General features: G+C 37.4%; 1 protein-coding gene across 1 annotated transcript in view; it reads left to right on the top strand.

Annotated features, from left to right (window-relative positions):
* LOC140166292 (uncharacterized) overlaps window positions 1-25,042 on the top strand; it is an 88,416-nt gene extending 63,374 nt beyond the window's left edge. The window contains exons 2-14 of the mRNA XM_072189703.1: window positions 748-1,189; window positions 3,356-3,532; window positions 5,097-5,323; window positions 7,912-8,050; window positions 9,760-9,874; window positions 10,596-10,664; window positions 11,346-11,482; window positions 12,100-12,187; window positions 15,717-15,881; window positions 16,253-16,429; window positions 16,647-16,730; window positions 22,946-23,158; window positions 24,083-25,042. Coding sequence (XP_072045804.1) covers window positions 1,098-1,189; window positions 3,356-3,532; window positions 5,097-5,323; window positions 7,912-8,050; window positions 9,760-9,874; window positions 10,596-10,664; window positions 11,346-11,482; window positions 12,100-12,187; window positions 15,717-15,881; window positions 16,253-16,429; window positions 16,647-16,730; window positions 22,946-23,158; window positions 24,083-24,202 — 1,803 coding nt within the window. The 5' untranslated portion in view covers window positions 748-1,097 and the 3' untranslated portion in view covers window positions 24,203-25,042. The remainder of the gene's footprint in view (window positions 1-747; window positions 1,190-3,355; window positions 3,533-5,096; window positions 5,324-7,911; window positions 8,051-9,759; window positions 9,875-10,595; window positions 10,665-11,345; window positions 11,483-12,099; window positions 12,188-15,716; window positions 15,882-16,252; window positions 16,430-16,646; window positions 16,731-22,945; window positions 23,159-24,082) is intronic.
* Window positions 25,043-25,399: the final 357 nt, after the last annotated feature.

The raw sequence follows: 25,399 nt of genomic DNA, 5'->3' as shown, positions 1-25,399 counted from the left end.
TGGAGCATCTTGATGACCAACTAAGTCCATGATGGAGACTCGAAGGACCCAAAGAGGGCGTGATTTATTATAACGTACCCAGGGGTATCGGATCCCGTTACATCAACATGATTTCAATTCCAATCCAATTCAATTCTTCATTGCTCACGATGATTTCAATTCCAATCCAATTCAATTCATGCCCAAGCCCACTCATTTCGATTCCAATTCAATTCCAATGCATTGAAATGAAAATCGTCCAAAATGCATTTCAATTCAATCCGATTTCAATGCATTGAATTAACATTAGTGTACACATGCGTGACCAGAAATATGAAAAAATGGGGTCCTTTTCAGAGAATGTTTCTAGAAAAAGCATTGTTTTTAAACCTCTACTTGTTGCATTTAGGGGTCATTTTATTGTACCTAATGTGTTTGTTAAAGTTTGTGTTTTCTGATTTGCATTGATCAAACCTGTAAAGGTGAAACCTTATAAATAAAGTCCTGCTTAGGAGTACCTTTCAGATCCTTTTTAGGGGGTCAAATGTGTTGCAAAACCATGCTAAATTCCTGTTTACGGTATATTTTGAAAATCTCTGGCAGTGCCATGTATAATTATATGAAACTTGAGTGCCCCCAGACATTATCATACTATTACTTATCATCGCATAATGATAGAGTACATTGAGTAACTGTGCAAGTTCAACTGAGTAAAGGGCCTACATTAATGCATTCTGAACTTACCCCTTTATTATTTGTATTTTTCAGGTCCATTTGAAGGACAACAACAAGACCCATTAAGACGTTTGAAAGATGCTCCTTATTCTCCTTCTATTAATCGTCACCAAGAAGAAAGTCTGCCAAAAAACTATGCCAAAAATATTCATAACATGCTCCCAGCTGTAAATCAACATCAGAGAAGCTCACCCAGCCACCATAACCAGAAATTAATTGCTTCACTTATAAACAACTCACAAATTAACAACAAACACAAGAACCAGAACAAGATTGTCAAAGCATAACCAGGATAATGTCAGAGAACGTTTACGTAAACTGAATCGCAGCTTTTTACGGATGATTTGGGCGGTGCAAGTGACAGTGTTTGTGTGATACCAGAGATGCCGACACCTAATGGGACATGTCCAGATGCTAATGTGAGATGGAAGTGTGATATGTCACCGATATTCTCTACACTGGATGCAGAAACAAGGTGGGTGGGTGGTGATGCTGTTGCAGAGATTAGGTCATTCCTGAATAGTGACATCGAAAATGTTTTAAAAACTTTAAAAATTCCTTTTTAAGGTATTGCAATGTCAAGAATGGTGCAATAATGAATGAATAATGAAATATTTTATGTCCCATATTGAAATTATCTGACGGAAATAGAAAAAAATATGACAAGCTTCATTGGCTGTTCAGGGGCTGTACAGTAATTATGATCCAGGGTAAATTTTCCAAACAGGCACACCAACAATTGCTTGCCCACCCCCTTTACACATGCCAAATTTTTGGGAAGCCAATTTACAAACCTTAAATGGTATAGACATGCAATGCGAGCATACTGACACAGACCAGGACATTCTGGAGCAATATAGCAGAAGTTCTTGCCTGTTCTTGTCATGGTCAGGCGTCTTTTGATTTCTTGACCGCTGCCTCCTTCATCAAGAAAGTTGATATCACTTGAATAAAAATACCTAAAAATGCCTCCCATCCAAATTAATTACAAGACATTGAAGCTGGCTTTCCCTTTTGAAGGGAATTTTATTCAATGTATTTTCCTAAGCCGTTAGGGCATGCAACTTTAAAAGGGGCTTCATATAATATGTGCCAAATATTGCTCCTCCTTTCGTGGCTTGCCAACATATTCTTGCCCCCCCTGATTTTACCACCCTTGAGGCTCATAATTATATTGCACAGCCCCTGAATGCTAAAATGCAGACATCTTGATATGGAAGAAAAAGTTCAATCAAACTTTTGTTTTAATAGTGTTTGTGTGTCACCAAGACCATACTATAATCCATTCAGTAGCCTTACCATACAACATAAGCCAGATAGTTCTAATTCCCAAGTTTGTTCACTTAACTAACAATTTCCTTAATTGTAATCCCTGGGGTTTTACTTATGAAGTTCTGAAAAAAAAGGTTGCTATGGATGACATCTTGTGAACTTATAGAGAGTTGGGTGTACATAAACATAGGATGATAACTTGTTAAATTTAGACTCTCAGAGTTATGTCAACCAGAAATATGACATTAGGGTAATGTATACGGAAAACCTGAATCCGCATCGATGTAAAACTGATGAAATCCAGATCATGTCCAGATAACGTGACCACGAAGGGGGGCACTTGTATTTTGAGGAGGGGGTACTTGTATTTTGAGGAGGGGCACTTGTATCTTGAGAAGGAAATCATGCTGGTGTCAAAAATAAGAAAAAGGGTGAATTGGTTGAGGACCTTGTCAAAAACGTTGCAAGTTTGAAAAAAGGTCTTTTTTAAAAAGAACTCGCATATTAAAAACATAAAAAAAAGGAAAATAATGGCTGTTTTCCACTTTTTTGTATGGTACATAAAATGTAGTAAACATGACCAAGATACTGTTTATTGTCTATATATCTCATAGGCTTAGGAACTGGGGGGGCTTGGGGGGCTCAGCTCCCTCAATAATTTTAATGCGGGCTGGAATACCTTTCAGCCCCCCCAATAATCAGAGGTGAAGTTAAAAAATGGTGATAAAATAGAGGGAAAATGGGTGTTTGCGACCTATTTTTTTTGTAAAATTTTCTGAATCCCAGGGGGAACCCCTCGGTCGCCCACCACAAAATTTTCCAAGTTTACCCCCCCCATTTTGGAAATCTTCCTAAGCCAATGTATTTACCTCAAGCCAGCGGCACTAACTTTGAAATTCAGCTTGTGCTGTGTTGGATTAGCATTATTTTTTGCGTGTACATATTCGCCACTTCGATCCCAAAGTAACGCTAAGCTAACCATGCTAACACTGAACACGCTGAACTTCAAAGCTAGTGCCGCTGACTGGAGGTAAATATATAGACTACAGAGTATTATGGAAGCCTTGGAAAAGAACTTGTTTAGGGTATGTTTTGAAAATTCATGCATGAGTATGATATCTACCTTAGCATGTAGGCTGAAAAAATTCAAATGTGGAAAATTTAGGTAATTTTCCAAAAATAAAGAAATACATAAGAAATGTTAGAACTTTTCTGAAACTCTAAAAATAGATGGAGTAAAGACTTACCTTTAGTTCGTTAAAAGTTTTAAATTAATACATAATTCTAATTTGCTATTGTAGCTGTTTTGCTGCAAGCCCGATTAGTCATATGAACTACCTTAATTGTTTCTTTTTTCTTTCTTTTTTAGGACCATTCATGTCAACTGTCCTGGTCATTGGAGAGTGAATTATATTGACAGAACTGAAGAGGAACAGTTGGTATCAAGAGGCAGTTACAGGAATCCTCCGAAATGGCACTACTATCAGGGATATCAACAAATTACCATGGAAACAGAATATGCAGATGTTGTTTGCAAAGGGAAAAGGTGTGCTAATATTATTTATGTTTATGAATCAAAAGAATCTTGGATCTGGTATAGGGGGCCTTTGGTATACTCTCTTAAAAGCTCTTAAATTAACCAATTGACATATTTTAATTGTTTCATGGTTGATGATGATACGAATATTGAATGTTTATGAGTACAATGGTAATAATATTTTCATGAGGTGAAATATGGACTGTTCCATCCAACGAGGCTTTGCCGAGTTGAATGGAACAGTCCATATTCACCGAATGAAAATATTCTTTCCATTAAACCCAGGGCGTCAATCTGAAGTTGATTGTGGGGGAACACAAGTTTTGTTAATGAGGGCAAAGCAGGCAATTTGTTACGCTTATGCGACACCGGGGTGAGGGGGATGTGCTCTAGAAGAGTTGCACCCTATTTGGTAATCGCTCTGATTTTTTACAGGGTATGTTAGTTTACTAAAGTACATTACAATCGTGTAAGAATTTGAAAAAGTCCTCAGCAAATGATACATTGGCTTTAACAAAACCTTTAGTTCATATTCATTCATTTTATTTTATTTTTGAACATTTTATTTTTATGGACTTGTTGTCTTCAGCTTGCTAGAATTTATTTCCCCATTTCCTTTTTATTTAAACTTGACACAATGTCAATTTTATGTTGGAACTTGATCAACATTATCAAAATGTTTATTATCAAGTTTCTTAAAGCTTGTCTGGGAAGGATAATAAAATCACCATAGCAGAAGAAACAATTAATGTATTTTGAACTAACATCCTAAACACAATTTAAATATCTGCAACATTCTGTAAGCATTATTTACATCCATTAAAGTAAGATTTAATATGGTTGTTTGATACAAAGTGAAGGAAATGGAGTAACCTTAATAATTGTGACTAAAATGGCGAAAAATTGACAAAATGAACCAAATTTCAAACATTTTCTGCATCAGACTTTTGCAAGACTGAAGAATTTCAGGTTTTTGATACAGACTTTCATCATGATTATAGCAAAATATTTGATATATTTTTCTCTATGACATGATATTGATGGCCTATCAGGGAGTCCCATGTCCCACCTTAATTTTGCATGAGAAAGAGTTAGAAAGGAACCCCTACTCCAAAACACCCACCTCTTCTCTGGAGCAATCATTGGGGGCAAAATATGAATTGAACTTTTTCAGCTAACTTGGGGCTTCAAGAAGATGAGGAAGCATGGGCACCATACCACTCTGCCCAATCTCCATCCTGCCGGTCTTTCCCTAAAACGGCATGATCAGCATGCAGATCAGGTCATGGTATCCTCTTGAACAGCCAGTGACAGCACCAGAAATATTTTCGGCTAAGGGGGAGTCAATTCAGGGGTAAAAAGTCATGAAATTGCCTTGAACATTTTGGTTTTTATTGGGGGAGCAAGATCTCTGACTGGGGGGACATTTTCCTTCATGCATCCACTGAACAGCGAGTGCAAATCATAAGCTGCTGCAGAGTGTGCAGCAAGAATTCAGGTGGTCTAATGGGCTATATCTTGAGCCAACGCTACTTTTTCATTGGTCCATTTTCTTTTGTTGGTTTGTTTTCAGGAACAGGAACATGCATAACTACCACACCCAGTTTTTACCTAAACCAGATGCAGATAAGAGACAAGAGACTTTATTGCATACAGTACAGGCCAAAGAACCAAATTGGAATCCTCTATCAGTGCTGACCATTGTACTGGATTCATTATCAAGAGCACATGCACATAGGGAGTGTGGAATACCAAAAACTATTAGGCTGTTGGAACAACTTTATGATGCTAGTTCTGCAGGTGAGACAAGTGAGGTCATGGTTTAAGATGTAGAGTGTCCCGAAAATTTGCACCCCAACTGTGTTCCTGGATCCGGGAGGGGGGGTGGGGGGTTTAAGTTTTTTGGTAGATGCAGCCCAGATTTCATATTTCAAAAATGCAGACTCCAGAATGGATTTTGAAGATTATAAAATGAACTAGAATGGGTCCTTTTTTGGCAAAAATTTCTCAGAACCAAGAAATATTAAATTTTGGGTATTTGGAGGAAAATTTAGCCAAAAGTCTCTGGATCTTCATGGGCTTGAAATAAGGGTTCTTCAGAACCAGGCTTCAGAATGGAAAAGGAGCTTATACCTATGGTTCAAGGTATACGGAGGAGGTGCATATTTCTACTACTTGCCTGTAATGGTGTGTTTCACACAAAACGTAGATTGAAGACCCTTTATGTTGTAATAGTAATAACAATGCAATGCACTCTACATCTGAATTAATAACAATGTTCATATGCTTGATTTAAGAACAAAATGGAGTTGTGTAGTTAGATATCCAGTAACAGCACATCAAATTTGTTCACAGTAAACTACTGAAAATGTTATCTGTCCATAAAGCTGATAAGTCATGCGTTGAAAGTTTAGCTAACTTGAGGCGTCATGTGATTTCCTGTTTGTGAGACCCTAGATGTATATGAACTTGGAGGACATTAGTTTGTACAATTTATATCTTCCTTATCTATGCCCGTGGAACGGTGGCATAGATATTGTATTTGTTGTGTTTAGTCTTCTCCTTCTCCTTCTCCTCCTCCTCCTCCTTCTCAAGACCACTTCTTTGCACCCCTCTAGCTCAGGAACTAAAGCAGCCCCTGGGCCCATACTTGGTACAATGATGGCCCATGACCCCTAGATACATCCTAGGGTACCCCCGACCCCAAAGGTCAAAGGTCATGGGCTACAGGGGGCAATATGTGTAAAATTTCAAACAGCTCTAGCTCAACTACTCTAGCGCCCTCAGGGTTCATACTTGGTACAATGATGGCCTATGACCCTAAAAGTATGCTATGCTAGCCGCAACCCCAGAGGTCAAAGTTCATATGCTTTAAAAAGCAAAATTGGTACGACCGGTTAACACAGTGTATCGCAATAGGTAGCATTTTGGTAGCTACCTGTATTTGCAATGATAACGGCCTGAATCGTACGTCAAGGAAATTGATCACAAAAATTCCCTTAAAAGGGAATGTGTAGGCTTTTTGATATTAGTGCCTTGGACCACCTCAAAAGGCTGTCATTGTGGGAGATGGCGTATGGTTGGTTAATGGGTGTTAGGAGGGTTAAGGGTTGTCACGGTTTGTAAGGGGTGACCAAGGGGTGGTCACCAGTTTTTATAGATTTGGCGCCCAATTGGGCGCTTTTTTATTTTAAGTGCTATGAGGATGATACTTATATCAATTAAAGCTTATAAACAGGGCTTCCACATAATGGTTACCAACTTTTGGATTTGGCGCCCAATTGGCGCTTTTTTATTTTAGGTGCTATGAGGATGATACTTATATCAATTACAGTTTATAACAAGGGCTTTCACATGATGGTCACTAACTTTTTCATTTGGCGCCCAATTGGGTGGTTTTTTATTTTAGGTGCTATGATAATGATACTTATATCATTTAAAGCTTATACCAAGGGGTATAAGTTTTCGTTTTGTTAATAGGGGAAGGGGGGGTTGGGTGTGGTCACGGGCATAGATATTCGTGTTTGGTCAAACACAACTGTGTTTCTAGTTATTATTCTGTTTGTGCAAATGTTAGTTGTCAATGCCCATCTTTCATGAAATCAATTTACATTTTGTCACCATCATACGATAATTGCATAACTTGTGTTTTAGTCAAAATTTTTCCCTCAATTTCCCATAACAATGTGCGTCTTCCTGGGTCATTGACCAATCATATATTTTTCATAAAAACATTCTAAAAGAATTCAGAAACTGACTATCATGTGTTTATGCTTCATTATTTATTATTTAGAAGTGAAACACTTTCAGTGTCCAGATATTCTAAAATAATTCGGTAAATTCGTATCCGAATAACGGAAAATACATTTTCAACCATTTCTTTGTTTTTTAAAGCCCCTGGTCTTGAAATTATGCACTTATTGTAGTAGGACGACAATTACATAATTGAATTCTGACATCAAAAGAAAAAATATGAGCAGTGGCTTCACCATGACGTGGGGGGTGTGCCCTCTCAGTCAGAACTCTCCCCCCTCGTTAAAACCCAAAATTACAACAAAAAATGAATAATTGCGGCAATTCTGCACAAAATTGATTGATTTTGCCCCCCTGAAATGTACTTTCCCCCAAAAAAACACTGAATTCCCGGCGCTGCCACTGACTATGAGATCCATTTAGAGGGCATTGCTTTTCCCCCAAGTTAATGGCGAAGAAGTATTTTAAAGTTTCATTTCTTAATAATAATATGTTTTCAATAACATAGGTTTGAAAAAGGCTTAGTGACCGCAAGCCGAAAGCTCACGTATGTGAACATTTTTGTTGTGAGAATAGTCATACAATCATCAATATAATATGTTTTCTCTTTGTTTTCTTTCTGCCATATTCATCAGATCCATCGTTATCATCACATCAAGCCTTTCTCTTTAATCGTTATAACTCAATCAGCAGTGCTACATCTCTTAATTTGACTCCTATGTTTTCTGGTGAACTCTATGATGAGCCAGATCCAGACAAAATCACACAGGGAATGTAAGTATTGCTAGGGTGGGTGCACTAAGAAGCCATTATGGTGTCTGAAATTAAACCAAAACTATGTATAAAATGACCCTACATTTGCCTACTGGACCCTGTCCAGAATACAGTAGGCCTACCCAAAAGTGGCGGATTCCTGGATATAAAATATGAAAAATCAGCCTATTTTGGGCATATATATTTCAGCCCAAGGTATAGCAGGAAATGTCAAAAGATTATCCCATTTTTCATCCAGATGCACATCGGAATGTAAAAAATTGGGAATTCTGATAACTTTTTGGTGTAAATGCATGTAAATCCCAATTCCCAAATGTACACTCTAAATAATTATATGGTTGGGAAATCCCATTGTTATGTTATGGGTAGCTTGGGAAATCACATAATTTTGCGAAATCATTCATGGGAAATCCCACATTTTGTTTTAAACTTAACTTTGTCATCTTTGGGGGTGTGTGGAAAATTTCTGGAATAGCCCATTAGGTCTTCTTTTTGCAAAATTTTGTCATTTCTGATAGGGGCACATCCACCCTCCATGTGGAATGCAAGTGCTAACGCGATGCCCGCTTCACGGCCATATGGTTTGTGGCCATCTAGAAATCTTCCACAATAGAAGTATCTATTATTTTGCGCCCACATATTTTTTCCTCTTTGGATCCGCGGCTGCAGATCCAAATTACAAGTTGAATGCTAGGCGAGATGTGACAAGGAGATTTTTATATTATGTTCGGTTTTGGACTCTGTAACCAGGGCCGTAGCAAGCGGGGTGGCCGGGGATGCCATGGCCGCCCCACTTTTTGAGAAATTTGTTATGTTTTTCTTTATGTCTTTATTTCAATTTGGCCATAAATTTGTGATTTGGCCGCCCCACATTTGTGATGGCCGCCCCACATTTTTCAACCTTGCTACGGCCCTGTCTGTAACAATATCATCAGGTATCTGCAGTCATATCACATGATGGGTTGGTAGTGCATCTTCACTCTGATTTGAAACTGTGTTATGAATTATGAGATAATAAATATTAAAAGATGATTAAACTTTCTGTGAACTTTGAATATGATATCCAGAGGTGTTATCAGGGAATGTTTTATTTTGTGTTTTTGGTTTGGCATGGAATGGAAACCTAATCAGCAAACAGCTGATAAGTGATCCTGTCACATGGATCAATTCCTTGATTTTTCTGACTTCTGATTTTAAAGGAGAAAATATTTTTTGTGTGCATCAGAAAAATGTATGTGTAGCTAGGGGGTGCAAATATACTCTTCCCTAACCCATTATAGTAGTTAGGATACCCCATGGAAATGAAATGAAAATTTGTTTTCTTTTGCATCAAGTCTATACATTTCCTACCCAAATCGCTATACAAGGAAGAGGGCGGTACTTGCACAACTGGGGTTCTCCCTGGTTAAAGATATACGGGTATGTGCCACTGTTTTGGGGTACCTTTCAGCGATTTGCGTATATCGATGGGTGGGTTTTCAGTGTAGACCAATGTGTCCAATTGGCACATTTGGGAAAAATGTCCTTAAAAGTGCCCAATTATGGCAAATTTGGGTGCTTTTTAGGAAAAATGGGTGTAATGTTGGGTAGCAAAAGTAGTCATAGTCGGCATCCAAAAGTCTGTCCCTATACAATTTTTTTTTCGAAGAACCCCCCCTCCCTCAGGTTTATTTCCCATTATTAATGTCCCCTCTTTTTCCAATTCACAGTTATGCCAAGGATATTAAGGAATGGATATGGGAGTATGCTAATCACCGTGGTTACCTAACAAGCTATGGGATAGATAACAACAGTGGCATGATGGGTACAAGAACTAATTGTAAGGTAGGTCAGGTAGTATATACATGCATTTATCCTACATTATGCATTTAGACCAAGTCTAACTCTAGACCTGTTCTGAGTTAAGCTTGGGTCTAACTTTGCAGCGGCTAAGGCTACATAGACCAGGTATAACTCAATCGTACCCTGGGGTTTGTGTATTATGTTTTGATTTAAATTAGGTCTCAAATATGCTACTGAGACCAGGTTTAAAGACTGTTTTGAGGTGTTTTTTTTATTTATTATTATGTATTTGGAGTTGATAGTATTGATTATATTTTCTATGGCTACTGGAACCAGACAAGGGTATGCCTGGTTGTACTCATTTTAATGCATTTTTCATGCTGATTCCAAATATGGTGATGAAAATGAACATTTCTGAAATTTTTGAATTTTTAAACAAAATTTGGAACTCATCGTCTGCAGTTGACATCCACGCGGAGAGGTTTAACTATAAAGGAGAAAGAATTGAAATAATGAAAGTTATACATTAATACTTAGTAGCCCAAATATGAAAGTTTTGTGTACATAATAATATTTCAGGGTCTGACAAATACAATAAAATCCAGTTTTACTCTTGTTACATTGATTATGCATAATTGCAAAATAACATTCAAGATGAACTGTAAAGGCGTATATTTTGCTATCTACTGCTGATAGCATTTAGGCTTACTCGTTGTATATAGATGAAATTTATTGTTAGTGATTTTATTCTTGCACCATACAGGCATGTCATTACAGGCCACCAGTACTTCCTCATACAGAACATGGATGGGTTAGTAGAGAGAATGAAGAGGTAAGAATAATAAATAATTACCCTGCTACGATAATTGTGTCTTTTTTTATCAGTTACGTTCTCATCCTATTCATTTCTGATTATTCCTTTTAAGGTGGCACGCAGGATCACTCAAAGTGGGAAATTATAGACATCGTTTTGTATTGTATCTTAATGATGATAAGTACATTAAAGTACACATTTTCAGAAAGGAAATGATGCAAGGAATCCAACTAGCACAGCAGATTTCTGCAAAAAATGAGCACTTTTTGAGAAAAGTGCCAAAATTGATTTTCCATGGCAATTTTTTTTGATCCGCCATAACAGCTTACATGCTTGAACCTTTTTTTGTACTTGAAATTACAAAAACTGACTTGAGCAATTATAATAGCAGGGTGACAATATGCAAGCAATGTTAGTGCTACCGGAAAGGGGGGACTTAGACTTTGCCCCTCTATCAGTGCAAAACACTAAAACTAAAAATGCCACTATTTGGGGTTTACACCTCCTGAAAAAAAACCCTCCCCTCATGGAAAATATGGTGCCGCTACTGTCCCGGGGGAGAGGGGATTAAGGTGGTCTTTCGGAGCTGCGCAGTCCAAAAACTTAATTTATGTTAAGTTCTGGTTTGGTTAATCACTGATAATTATTTACTCCTATCGTGAGATAATGCCTCTCTTCCTTTTTAATTCATTTTGTCAGGTTATCTCCAATGTCCTGTCAGGATTTTGTGATGGTAATTACATGTTACATGAACACATCTTAAATTATACCAGGGAGTTTTTAAGGCATCCTCATCCTGCTAAATGGGCTGCTATGGATCTGAATGCTGGACACAGGTAACCATTTATCAGGGGTTAAATTTTGTTACACAGTACGAGCAAACTTGATTCTTGCAATAGTGTAGTTGCTTGCTTGTGTGAATCATTGATTATCACCCAATCTTTTCTCAGTGGCGGCATCAGGAATTTTTTTTGAGGAGGGGGTCAAATTGAATTTCAGGGGGGGGGGGGAAAGAGTTCTGACTGGGGGCGGCAATTCCCCCCATGCCCCCCTGTGGTGCCGCCACTGTCTTTGCTGCATAAACATAAAGTTTACAGGAACCAAGTTTGATTCACACAAATTTGTTTACAAGAATCTTTGTAAGAATTGATTTGCACTTTGCAGCAGGCCCTTAGCCAGGATTTTTTCAAGGGGGGTGGGGGTGCAGATTTTCCAAATGCAAACCATTTATTGAATGATTATGGGGACTTTACACTGGCAAACGAGTCTTTTATGTATTTGTACATTTTTGCAATACCCTGATAAGAACAGGAAACTGTGGACATCCTCAGTTGCTGGGTGTCCTCATATATCATGCTATTTTCAGGGTATGACCATTTACAGGTCAAATGCACACATACCTGGTTATTAAGTATTAACATTTTCTCATTTTGTGTTGATTACTCATCATCAGGAAAGAAATGGAATCAGTGAATCAGGTTGATGAAGATTTAGCTGAGTTTTTAAAGACTGTGCTATCAGAGAACTCCAACTTAGTTGTGGTAAGAAATGGGTATGTAATGATCTATACACCCGTTCCCGCAGTCTGTGTATCCGTGGATAGGGGTGCTCGTGTGGGAAATTTCACATAATAGGGCGTGATTTCTGATGTAGAAATGCGAGTTGATCGCAAACATAAAAAAGGGTTAATTTTTCAAATTACCATAAGGGTGGTTCTTCATCTATGAATCAAGTAAAATAAACTGATAAATAGTTGTTCTAAATTGTTATTTTGGGAAACAAAAATACAAGAACCTTGCTCAGTTTTTAGGATTCATTGCATTATTTGCATGTGTGTCTATGAAAAAGGGTCACTTGAAGTATTGTTTGTGTTTTATTGAAAAAATTGTTATTGATCAAGGGCAAAACATTCATGAAATAGTTAATAAAATGGCCGTTTTTACCTAAAACGTTGTGAAATTAGATGCAAAAGGGGGTGTCTTTATAGTTTGTGCATGATTATGGCTACCTGCAGGGACCAGGGCAATACATACTGTATCACAATTATTGGTACCCTTCAGTGATAAGGTGCTGAAAAAAGAAAGCCCTCTTCTACGGGCCCGTCCAAACAACACTTACTTAAGTTGAGAGGTCCATTCGTCCATAGAATAGGGTTTTTTTTTCAAGAACCAATACCGTAAAACCCCGTCTACAAGCATATATAGTGTTTTTTATAAAAGCTTAATTAATTTGAAGCAAGCGTTAATATACCAATACAATAGATCGGTCTTAAAATAATACTTGTTTGTATATGCTTGGATCCGTAATTTATTTGCTCAAACTCCATAATGGTGACTGGATTAACCCTAACCGCCTAAGGGCCTTTTGGCGACGGGAAGGGAAAGAAGGAAAGAATAAAGAGAGAAAAGAAGGAAAGAAGTTGTTTGCTCTGGGTGGGATTCGAACACGAAACCCCTCGCATGCCAAGCACTCGGTCGGCGACACTTTGCTTCGCTGGCCAGCGAAACCGTGCCTATATATGACTTAGGGCGATTGCGTCATCACACCACGTGGGATGCATGCACGAACAGCGCATATATCAAGTAGTATTTTGTAGCATTCAGGAGGGTTAGGGTTAATGTAGCTTTCATCAGAAGCACACTATATGCTTGTAGACGGGGTTTTACGGTATTGTATTTGTTTAACATCAAACCTGGTGGGTACCAATCATAGTAGTCTGGGGCTTAGGCTGTGAAATCAGAATGCAGTCTGTCTGGTTCATATCAGATTCATCAGTATTTCAAGTTATCAGTATCGCCTAATTAACAGACAATTTGACACACAGGTTAGACATAAGTGTTACAACATGAAACAGACCATGATATTAGTCATCCAATTATTCTCTGATAACATTATTACTGCTACTGGGGCAGTAGTTACAGGGTGATTCCACATGGGAGGCCAAATGCGGATCAAAGTAGATTCCGAGGGGGGCACTTGTATTTCAAGGTGGACACCATGCTTGTGTACAAAAACAAGTAAAAAGGGTTATTTTTCAGCATTGTGCAAGTACAGCGCTGTACCTGTTTAGGGTGTCAAAAACGCCAAAAATCAGGAAAAAGGGTATACTTTTCCAAGCAAGATACTTGCTTAGGGTACCAAAGTTTAATGGCAAAATAAATATAAAACGAGATCTGATTGCGTTCGCCTGCGACCGCGAGTATGCACAGCCAGCAGTGACAAATGAGTTATGACCCCGAATCTGTGAGAACCGGAACTGATCCCTTAATTACCTTTGACCCCGCAAAAATAGTACATAGCGCTTAGGATGTCATATGGAATATTCCTGGTGAATTTCAGCTTAATCGGAACTTATACATGGATTTTGATTTTTTTTTAAATTTATGATTGACCTTTTGACCCCCTTAATGACCTTTGACCTAAATAAAAAAAACACCACATGTACAATCGACAAAATGCATTGTTCCAATTTTAATTAAAAATTCTACTTTGTTTAGTTGTTGAGATAAAAATTCTTGAAAGTTATTTAGCTAAAAACAGGAAGTGACCCCTTAATGACCTTTGACCCCCAAAATAAAAATACCATGCATACATCAGGTAACATTGATTCATGTATGATGATTATATTACTCTGGTCTGTTTACATTGTGAGATAAAAATTTTTTAAACTTTTTTGATAATTTTGGTTTTTGACCAGAAGTAAGCCCTTAATGACCTTTGACCCCAAAACTGTAGGCATCCTAAAGACCCTGGCTAGTAGCAATGCATGTATGCTAATGGCGACTCTCTGCTATGTAATTTGTAAAGACAGTGATTTTTTGAATAATTTTTACAAATTTTTCAGACTTTTACCGGAAGTAACCCCTTAATGACCTTTGATCCCAATTCTGTGAGGAACTTTTAGACACTGGCTATAGATGATGCATGTGTGTAAGTGACGTCACGATGCTATGTAATATGTGGGAGGAGTAGCATTTTTAGTGAAAATCCCAGTTTTGGCCATTGACCGGAAGTGGATGACATTTGACCGGAAGTTGATCATGTGACATCTGTGGCACCACCAACAGTTCTACTGACCAAGTATGGTCAAGATGCCTGAAAGCATGTGGCTACGCTGGCTGATTATGATGTTGACAGAAGAAAGAAAGAAGAACGCGGTAAAAACAATGCACAGCGCCGATGGCGGCTGTGCAAAAACCCTTTGAAAGGGAGTGCTCAGGCATGATTGGAAAACATGGTTGTGCAATGTAGGTCGGTGGTGCGTTTCAAGAGTCCATACATGAGCATGGTGTCCATCACGTAATGTAAGTGGCCCCTGGGGTAGACTTCCAAGATGCGGATTAATGTGAACTTCTCATGTGCATGCAGACGACATAGGTACATCTGTATTCAGTTCCCTACAACGCCCATGCACATAATGTCAGCGTACACCAGGAGTTCTCAACTGGGGCCCACAGGCCAGATTCGGCCTGTCAACCAGTGTGGTTGGCCCTGTAACCCGGGGGGATCACTCGCTTACCAAAGTGGTACGTATGCTCGTCCCCAAAAACGTCGAAAAAGGGTCGATTTTTGGCCTTGTGGCGGCGTCGACGTTTTAAGAAAAAAGGGTGCTTTTCAGGTAAAGTTTCGACGTTTAGGGTATCTTTTTTCAATTTCCATGGGTTTGTTTTAGAGTTTACGCCATTTAGGGGTTCATTTTAGTTTCTTACACGAATTACGCCATATTTTAGGGTAAGATTTTCAGAGCCTTACGCCAATAAGGGGTGAAATTTTTCTACACTGATTACGCCATTTAGGGTCCATTTTTGAGGTGCTGGGACGAGCATGCATACCACTTTGGTAAGCGAGTGATCCCCCCGGGCCCTGTAACAGCTCTAAAATGTATAGTAAACATGGCAAACCAAGGTGCAATTAGCCCTCAAACACAATCAAATCTTCAGTGGTGGTGGAAGTATTAAAATTAAGGGGGACAAGCATATTTTATTCTGGTTTTAATGTTACTTCTTTTGGCAATTACGAGTTGAACAAAGAATAGAATATACTATGTTGAAATGTTTCTTGTCTCTTCAGTTTATGTTAGGTGATCATGGTAAGCCTTATCAGAAGAACCCAGGTCATCTGGGAGGATACTATGAAACACTACTACCATTCCTATCGGTCATTATGCCAACATGGGTATTGGAAGAAGCGCCCTCTATCATGGATAATCTAATTACTAACCAACAAAGATACTTGGTAAGAAACTTTTAAATGTCATTAGAAAAAGGCTAATTGCTTGTGAAGTTGTTTCTTTCATGCTTAACTTGATTATTGTTCCCCTTCTTTTTGTATGGGATAGGAAAACAGATGACAATATTTGATACTCAAATTAAAAAGGGAAAAATTTTGGATGCAAGAACAATAACAACATAAATGTTGTACAAGCTTACATGTAATGTGCAAGTTACACTACCAAAGTTACTTTTGAATTTGAGTGTTACGCTTCTCAGTGAGAGAGCATGCGGGTGAGTTAGTGATTTGATAGAAGTTTATCACATCATATCAAAACTTATTTCTTCATGGAGTAAAGTTCAACTTACTTAGACTCTTTATTTTTCCTATTTCAGGTTCCAGCAGACCTTCATGGCAGTATGAAGTCCCTTCTACATTTTCCTGATCTTGATGCTGTAACAGGAACAAAGGCACCAAAATCAGTCAACATATTCAGTGAAACAATCAAAACACACAGAAGTTGTCAAGATGCCTATATACCAGAATGGTCTTGTGTATGTGGGTTAATGAGGGTAAGCATTATTTTGTAACAGCCCAAAGGAAAAAATATGCTCATTAACACATTATAATGAAATTAATCACATAGTCTTTTGCCCACATCTCAAAATCAAACGACATGAACAAGGGACTCATTTCACTTAATTATGACACAAATATTGTAATTGTATTTTTAAAGAAAAAACATGACCTGATTTGAAATATGTTCATGTTCTTTCTCCTTGTTTTCAGAAGTTACGTAAAAGTGAGTGGAGCAGTTCACATTCTAACATAGTGCAGTTAGCTTTGGATGATATCAATGCTAAGCATAGCCAAGTAAGAGATAAAATTGGTCTTATTTACCATGAGGCGAGTGGAATTCTCGCGTTTCACAATATGATGCGCCTCCAGCGGTCGCTGGGTCGAGGCCAAAATACGCAATGCATCATGGGAAAATAAGTCGACATCCAAAGCCCGCGTAATACAAATACAATACAGGAACATGCATCATTGTGGGTTTAAATGACATTATAATGATGTTACATGCAAATGCACACTAAAACAACAATTTACAACTATAGTAGATCCATTTTCTATCTATTGATCAAGGGAATCCTTTGTGGAGCTGTTTTCAACATATTTATTATCACACTCGCGTGAAAATTCAACAGCAGCTAGAACGGCGATGTCGACTCTGGAGTTGAAAATTTGACTGCCAAAAGCAACCGCTGGCCGCGCATCGTATTGTGAAACGCGAGAATTGCAGGAGCCATATCTGTCCAGTTTTTACCATTTAAATAATAATAAGGGTACTCCTTAATATTAATACATAGATCTAAGAAAGAAATCAAAGAAGGAAATAATTGCATTTATATTTCCATAGGTAACTTATAGTTTAAAAATACTTACTTCTCACATAGAAATAATTTAAGTAATAATTTAACAAGTTGATATTAACAAATTAACAAATACTATAGACCACTTTACATTATTGTTTATCAACAAAGGCGAGGGATTGGTCTGTCGATATGCCCGAACGAACCGCTTCACAGTGCAATGGCTTTCATGTACTATATGAAATGTGGTGGGAGATTTAAAATAAACATGCCCTGAGCAGACTACGATGCGCACACACACTGCAGGGCAAAGAACAATGGAAAGTACCATAATGCGTGCGCATACTGCCGGGCAATGACGTCACATGTCAAGTGGTCTATACTTATCTTCTCACACCAGGTCTGATTAGCACATATTGAAGGCATAAAATTAACAAGTCACTATTCACCAAATTTAATTTCTCATTAATTAGTTCAAGTTAGTATTAAGGTTATTAAGAGAGTTTATCCGATAGACTCAGATGGTAGGTGGAAGATGGGGGTCAGCAAATTTTGTTCATATTTTGTCAATCAAACATGTGTCCATGAGTATTTACAGTGGAGGTATTAAAAAAAATTTGAGGACCCCCCGCTGGGAGATACTGGACCCCCTCAAAATGAACCCCTATGATTGTCTTCTCAGACACAAAAACTTGAAATATCGCTAACTTTCGACTAGAGCCACGTAATAACACCAATTTGCAGACAATTTATTTATACTTCACAGTAATTATGCACATTTTGTCTCGACAGAGCAATTACAAATTCTTTAGAAAAAGTTTGGATTGTTCCATTTTCAGAGAGGGGTGTAATGGCCTTTTTAGCAATTTTATAAATGTTAAGAAGCCAAGTTTACAAGATGATTGTGAGAGTTCCCCAATATTTTTGTAAAAGTTATTGATATGTTGGATAAAGTAAATATAGGCCAAACAATTGAGCAAATAAAAATCATGGAGACTTTTTCCGTTTTAAAATGAGCACATCTTATTTCATGCCCTTTTTCAGACAATGCAACCGCAACATTTCTAAACTATAAACTCATGTTCGGTGATTTTCCATGTTTGAAAAGAAATTGGATAAAACGTGAGCATATTAGAAGTAAACAACATCAACAATACTGTTGCATAATAAGTTTGGGGCCTAAATTTTGCTGTACAAATGCTTAGAAAAGGACTATTCCATTATTTGTTGGGTGTCAATACCTCGTGTCAGTACTACAATTCCCTCTGTTTTGATTTAAAAATTGCATCATGCTTATATGCATCCTGAAATGAATATTATCTCTTTCTTCCATGGTAGATATAGCCTACAATTATTTTCTATCACATGTAGTGAACAACAAAGACAATAGTAATATTGGAATGATACATTCATCAAGTAGGGGTGTTATTATGATAAACATAAAAATGCTTATCTGTCTATGATTCCTAATTTTTGAAATACCAATAATGCTGCTGACATTCAATTGATTTTGGGATTTGTATTGAGGTTCCTATGAACTTCTTCCTCCTCCTCTCTCTCCCCTCCTCTCTCTCTCTCTCTCTGTCTCTCTCCATGTTCCATCATATTGCAAAGCATGTAAAAATCAACTTTTTAAGTGGCATTTTCTACCATGCGTGGCAATATTTTTCCATTTTTCCATCTTTTCTAGTTGTATTAAATAAAGAATACATTTTCATTTAAGGGCTCGGATTTTTCCCAAAAAGACCTAACTTGCTTTGGTGTTTTGGGGAAAAAATTCTATATCAGATTAAGGTCAAAATTTTCAATTGATCGTCGGCTTTAAGGTGGTACTACACCCCTGGCCAATTTTGTGCCTATTTTTGCATTTTTCTCACAGATTATAGCGCATTGGTGACAAGTAAGATATGTATAATTATAGGGGCAAGGAGTACAACTACTGCACTGAAAATTTTATTTCAGCACAGACAACAGATGAAAAAAAAAAAATGAGGGAAAACCAATATTTGATCAATAAATCAATAACTACTTATCTTGAGTCCCTGAAATTCCAGTGTAGTAACTGGATTCCTTGCCCCTATAATATACATAACTTTTATTACCAGTGTTTTATTAGTTTTTGAGAAAAATGCAAAAATAGTGACAAATTTATCAAGAGGTGTAGTACCACCTTAAGTACATATCATCATATTATACAATTTACTTTGAGGACTGTTAAATGTTTTAAAAAATATACATTTTTAATAATTTGCCATAAAATGTGTATTATATCGCGAATCTAAAATTAGCTTTAATTTCATGGCTATCTTTACAGAATCAGATTTTTTATTGAAACTGTTGAAAAGTGACGCTACTATTTCTATACCAAAACTATTATCAAAACTGGCTCCGTTCGCAGTAACTCGGAGAAGGTCTACCTTTCTTGTATTAAATAATTTCATATTCATATCCATTTGAGTGATTAATAAAATAGCATGTTTTTATTTGCTCAATTCACTAGGGAATTAAAAATTAGTATAAATGGCTGTTGCCATGGAAACTCTCTTTGAATTCTCCTAATATATGTAGCCTAAAAATAAAGAATCCATGTATATCAATAACATAAAGTGTAATACAAACTTTTGTAATGCAAGTAATATGAAAATGGGTCAATTTTTGGCCAAAATTCCCCAAATTACTAAAAACATGCATTTTATGACTAAAGAGTATGAATTTCAAGAGGTCATAGGCCACAGAAAAATATTGTTGCTGTCATCTGGAATAAGGGAGGCAACAAAAGATGCCATAGTGGGTTTTATCTTGATGATAATGTGGATGGAACCTTCCGAGTGGATCACCTGATGCGCGCTGGTACCGGAGATGAAATTTGGCAGGGATCACCATGACCACATGGCACTCATGATATCCAGGTCACTATCGAGCAGCAGATTATGCCTGCGCCTGTGGCAGTTTCCGTGGCAACAGCCATTTATACCAAAGGGCAATTTTTTGGAAAATTTTACAAGAAAATTTACCAAATGTTACGGGGGAAATTCGCTTTAAAATGACTGAATGAGTATAAATGACTGTTGCCATGGAAACTGCCTTCCCTTTGAATTATCCGAATAGCTTACAATGTATATCAAAAATATAGAATAAACCCACTCCCTATCCGAAATGGCAGGGATGTGCCTCGGCCATGTTAAAAGAAGTGGAAGTGCCCTCCCCCCGGGAATAAACCAAAATATAAAATGTAAAAAAAAGAGCAAACAACTTCTCTACATGTTTCATTTTTAACAGCATGTTATTTTTCTATTTCATCATTAATATCAATATTGTTATGTAATTTTTAAACTGTTGTCTAGCTTTTTTCTATAATATGAGGTTTACGGGCATGGTTCAAAGTCTAGAGTAAAAAAAGGGTAAATTTGGTCAAAATGGATTTTTGCCCGGTAGGCCCACCCTTTTCAAAATAATAAAAGACATACACGCACAAATGAGTGCCATGTGTTCTTTTTTCTTGTCTAGCTTTTTTTCTAATATGAGGTTTACGGGCATGGTTCAAAGTCTAGAGTCAAAAAAAGGGTAAATTTGGTCAAAATGGATTTTTGCCCGGTAGGCCCACCCTTTTCAAATAAAAGACATACACGCACAAATGAGTGCCATGTGCATGGTCATGGTGGTCCCTGCCAAAAGCCAAATAAAAGACATACACGCACACCCCCACACACCCACACCACGCCTTAAGAAAAACAAAACATGCCCAATTAAAGCCCACTACTAGTACTATGATTTACCCCCCTCCCCCACCCAAGGTTAATAGGATTTTGTACTTTAGTGGCATGGGCCCTTTGTAGGCCTAGTTCCTATACCCAAAGTGCTGATACATGTAAAATGATTAAAAGTCAGAATAGGAGCTTGTGATCATCATAATAATCGTGATAACGCTAACATATAGGCCTTTATGTTCATGGAGCATTATTTACTGGTGATTTTACCAATATGCTGTAAAAAAGAAGCACCCATCACACCATGTACTTGATTTGTATTCTTAAATGTGGTGCTCAACTCATCAAAGCAATAACTGACTCAAGATAACTGACTCGAGATAAGGGACTGATCAACAGTGAAAAGATCATACGTTTGATGTTGGTGTAAATACAGCATCATTATACAAATGCCATACCGTTTATGGGGAAAACATATGTTTGTGTTTTCTGAAAAGTAAAGAAGTCTCCATAATTTTTATTGCATGATATAAATATAATGTACAGAGCTTCTCTCCTGTAATGAACAATATGAAAAAAATTGGGGAACTCTTACAATGACGTCACAAAGTAGAGGGATATTTCACTTCTTTTTTCAAAAGTTGTAAAATGTGAAATATGGCCCCTCCCCTGTAAATAAATGGAACATCCCGATATAAATATTTGTTGTTTTATATTTTTTCAAGAAGACAAAGGATGAAAGATTTTGTGTACAAAAATTTACTTTCATAAATGCTCGTCTTAGGTGCAAAAATATTGTTCAAAATGGTATAAAACCGCATTTTACAAGTCAGGGAAATACGCGCTTGGGAGTTCATGGAGCATTATTTACTGGCGATTTTACCAATGTGCTGTAAAAGAGAAGCACCCATATACTTGGTTTGTATTCTTAAATGTGGTTATCACCTCTTCAAAGCAATAACTGACTATTGACTCAAAATAAGGGACTGATACAGTGAAAAAATCATACGTTTGATGTTGGTGTAATATACAGCATTATTATACCAATGCCATATATTGGGGAAATACATGTTTGTGTTTTCTGAAAAGTAAAGAAGTCTCCATGATTTTTATTGCATTATATGAATAACCTATGTGCAGAGCTTCTCTCCTGTAATGAACAATTTGAAAAAGATTGGGGAACTCTTACAATGACGTCACAAAATAGAGGGATATTTCAGTTTTTTTCAAAAGTTGTAAAATGTGAAATATGGGCCCCCTCCCCTGTAAATAAATGGAACATCCCAATATAAATATTTGTTGTTTTATATTTTTTCAAGAAGACGAAGGATGAAAGATTTTGTGTACAAAAATTTATTTTCATTAATGGTCATCTTAGGCACCAAAATATTGCTAAAAAAATGGTATAAAACGGTATTTTACAAGTCAGGGAAATATGTGTTAGGGGCATATTTTAGGGGGTCCCATATTTCCTAGGAGGGGGGGCATACCAGATCTACTCTCATTCCCTACACGCCGCTCTTCCGTTCTCCATCACCCTGTCGGGTGACAATGACAAAATATGGTTGAAATTTGCTGACCCCATCTTCCGCCTTTTTTCCATTTCATCGGTATTTCTCAGAAAATCTCTCTTAATTATTTTAAACTGTTGTGATTTGGTAGTTCACAGCATCTTACGAATGGTAGTGAGCTTTGGCAAAAACTGCATTGCTCAATTCATAGCGAGTGTGTAGAAGAATTAAAATATCACAGATATACTTTTTACAGGTGCTGCGGTTCTTGAGTTACGTTGTAAAGAGGGCTGAAACAACAACACTTTTGTAAAACGTACATAACTCATTAACAACAATAAATTAAGCAAGTTTGCAAAGTATACGATCAAGGTGTTATTTTTCAATAATATATTGATCTAGATAATGAAAATCGATTTTTAGGTTGCTTCGACCAACAATACCTCGTCTACCCTTAAAATTAACAAATACCATACTTACCTTCTTGCACCATGCAGGCCAGACTTGTCCATATTGAAGGCATACATCCTAACACACCAACATCTTGTCTAGATCTTCACCTACTCAAGATCCTTCACATCTTTGTGAATGAGAACCCACAAGAGGATGTCTGGTCACCACAGAGATACATCTATCATATCACCTACCAGACTGTTGAGATGAATACTGTATGGTTAGTCATCATTGATAATGGATTGAATATCAAACAGGTAGGAAAGTGTAAAATCCGTAGGGGAGGAGGGTACTCCCACTTTGGAGATGATGCATATGTATAGGGCTGTTTAATAAGACCCCCCCCCTCATCAGCATCATTTGGACAGCAGTTTCCATTTATCTCTAATTTTGTTACTTCTTTCGAAATAACAAAGTCATTTGAAGCATTATGAACTAGAATTTCATATCCCTGCGGGGTAAAATCACTGAACAATTACGCTTTTAAATCATGGGGTGGGTACATGGCCACATTGATGTTGTCATAATATACATTATGCAGCAAGCTGACACCCCCTCAAACTGATGATAGGTTCAGATCTTTGTTCTCCAGTATGTTAAGAATTTTAATCATGTGAAGTACTTCTCACAGGGGTGGAATTTCGGCGGGAGTCCGAGAGTCGACTCTCGCAATTACTCCCGTAAAAGTCCTATTGCCAGAGTCCATGCATGCATGTGGACTCACGCTGGAAATGATCGGCTCAGCGAACTTACGTTTAAGTTCAACACGCCTTAAAACTCAAAGCCTGCAAAATATAAAGGAAAAGTCGCCAAAGATGCAATTGATGACATATATGGAAGTGAGAGTATGATGACACATATATTAAAAACTTAACTTTGTTAGTTTATTTGTTGAGTTTGTTTGTTTGAATGCATTTTACGTAGGCCTACATATAATACCTTTTGGACTCCCAAGATTGTACAACAAGAATCTCACGGAATCCATGGACTCTCATAAAACTCTCTTGCGAGAATCCACTTGGACTCCTGTGGCACTTTACGAAATTCCACCCCTGTTCTCATGTTGTAGGGGTGGTGTATTCTGCATTCTGATCGGAATAACCCATTTTCAGTTCGCTTTTCCCAGTCAACAGCAATATAATCAGAATAATGATAGTTACTCTTTCTTCATTTCATTACAGATAAAGCAAATCAGCATGTACCAAAAGTATGATGTGTGTTGGGACAAGCGAGTTCCTCTTCCATACTGCGTATGTGACATGGATGTCAGTATTGGGCACAGAAACAAGCAGGTTAGGTGACACACCATGTGATGTTACATAACATTTGAAAGAACTATTTCACTTTACTTGCCATCAGTGTTTGAACTAAGTGGTTGTCTGTTCGCCTGGGACAACCGAATCTAACACCAAACAACCAAAAATGCTATGGTGGTTGTTAATTGGACAACCAAAAATCTGCATGCATAATTTCAATTACTACTATAAATGGGAATTCTACACAGGTTAACAGTCAACTTTTGCAGAAATTTTGATGCTAAAGAAATACGGAAAATCAAAAAATTTGGCAGAAAACTAAAACATGAGACCTTTATTTTCTTATTTAGAACATTGCTTGCCAAGTAGTTATGAAGGGTGACTTTAGGGTTTCAGGCCCCTGAAAACTGAATTGATCAACAGATGAAGTACTGAAAAAAAGAAAAAATGCTAATCGAAGTTGATGGTGTTGGGACCAGTCAGCAGGGTTCGAATTTGTTTAAAAATTTTGTGTAGCAGTTTTTGGCTAATTCATCATAATCAGGATACTTCTACTAAAGCACTATAAAAAGTGCTATACAAATGCAAAATTGGGTAGCAGTTTCTTCAAAATGTGGAGCAAACTGATATGCGATACAGCCACATTCGAACCCTGGACCAGTGTTCAAAATAAGGCGGGTCCTCTGGCCGAGTTACTGTGAAAATCATTGTAGGTCCAAGGATACTGTATTTCCTAGAATAGTTTCCCCCTTCAAATAAATGCCCCGCTACTTTTTTCAACCAAGATGTTTCAAAAATACTGGTATTTACATGCTATCTTGTGTAGTGCTTACCAAGGTTCACACAGTGTCGATAGTTGGCGAAAATCTTATCGTAAACCTGAAAGTGAACCAGAAGTTATATATAGTTCCTGAGTTCATAGTTTGTCATTTCAGCATGAGTTTTAAGCTTACCTTATTATTTTAACGGGAATTATTGTTCTAAAAATGACCTTTAATAAACGCCGCCTGTTGGAAAATACAATGCCCCCGAGGGCGACTATTTGAGGAAGTATGGTATGCAACCCTGGTGAAATTCTGCCACCCAAGTCAGCAAGATAGATTCAATGTTGTCTTCATCATCAAACTGCCTTTACTACCTGCTGTTGATTTCTTAAAAAGTGTCACAAAAAGTGGACCATTGTAACATTAAGGTGGTACTACACCCCCTGATAAATTTTGTGATTAATTTTGCATTTTTGCA

This window comes from Amphiura filiformis, chromosome 12 (assembly GCF_039555335.1).
Source record: "Amphiura filiformis chromosome 12, Afil_fr2py, whole genome shotgun sequence".
In the NCBI taxonomy this organism is placed as follows: Eukaryota; Metazoa; Echinodermata; class Ophiuroidea; order Amphilepidida; family Amphiuridae; genus Amphiura; species Amphiura filiformis.
Note: the sequence above shows the minus strand (reverse complement) of the source record. Positions and strands in the feature narration are given on the sequence as shown.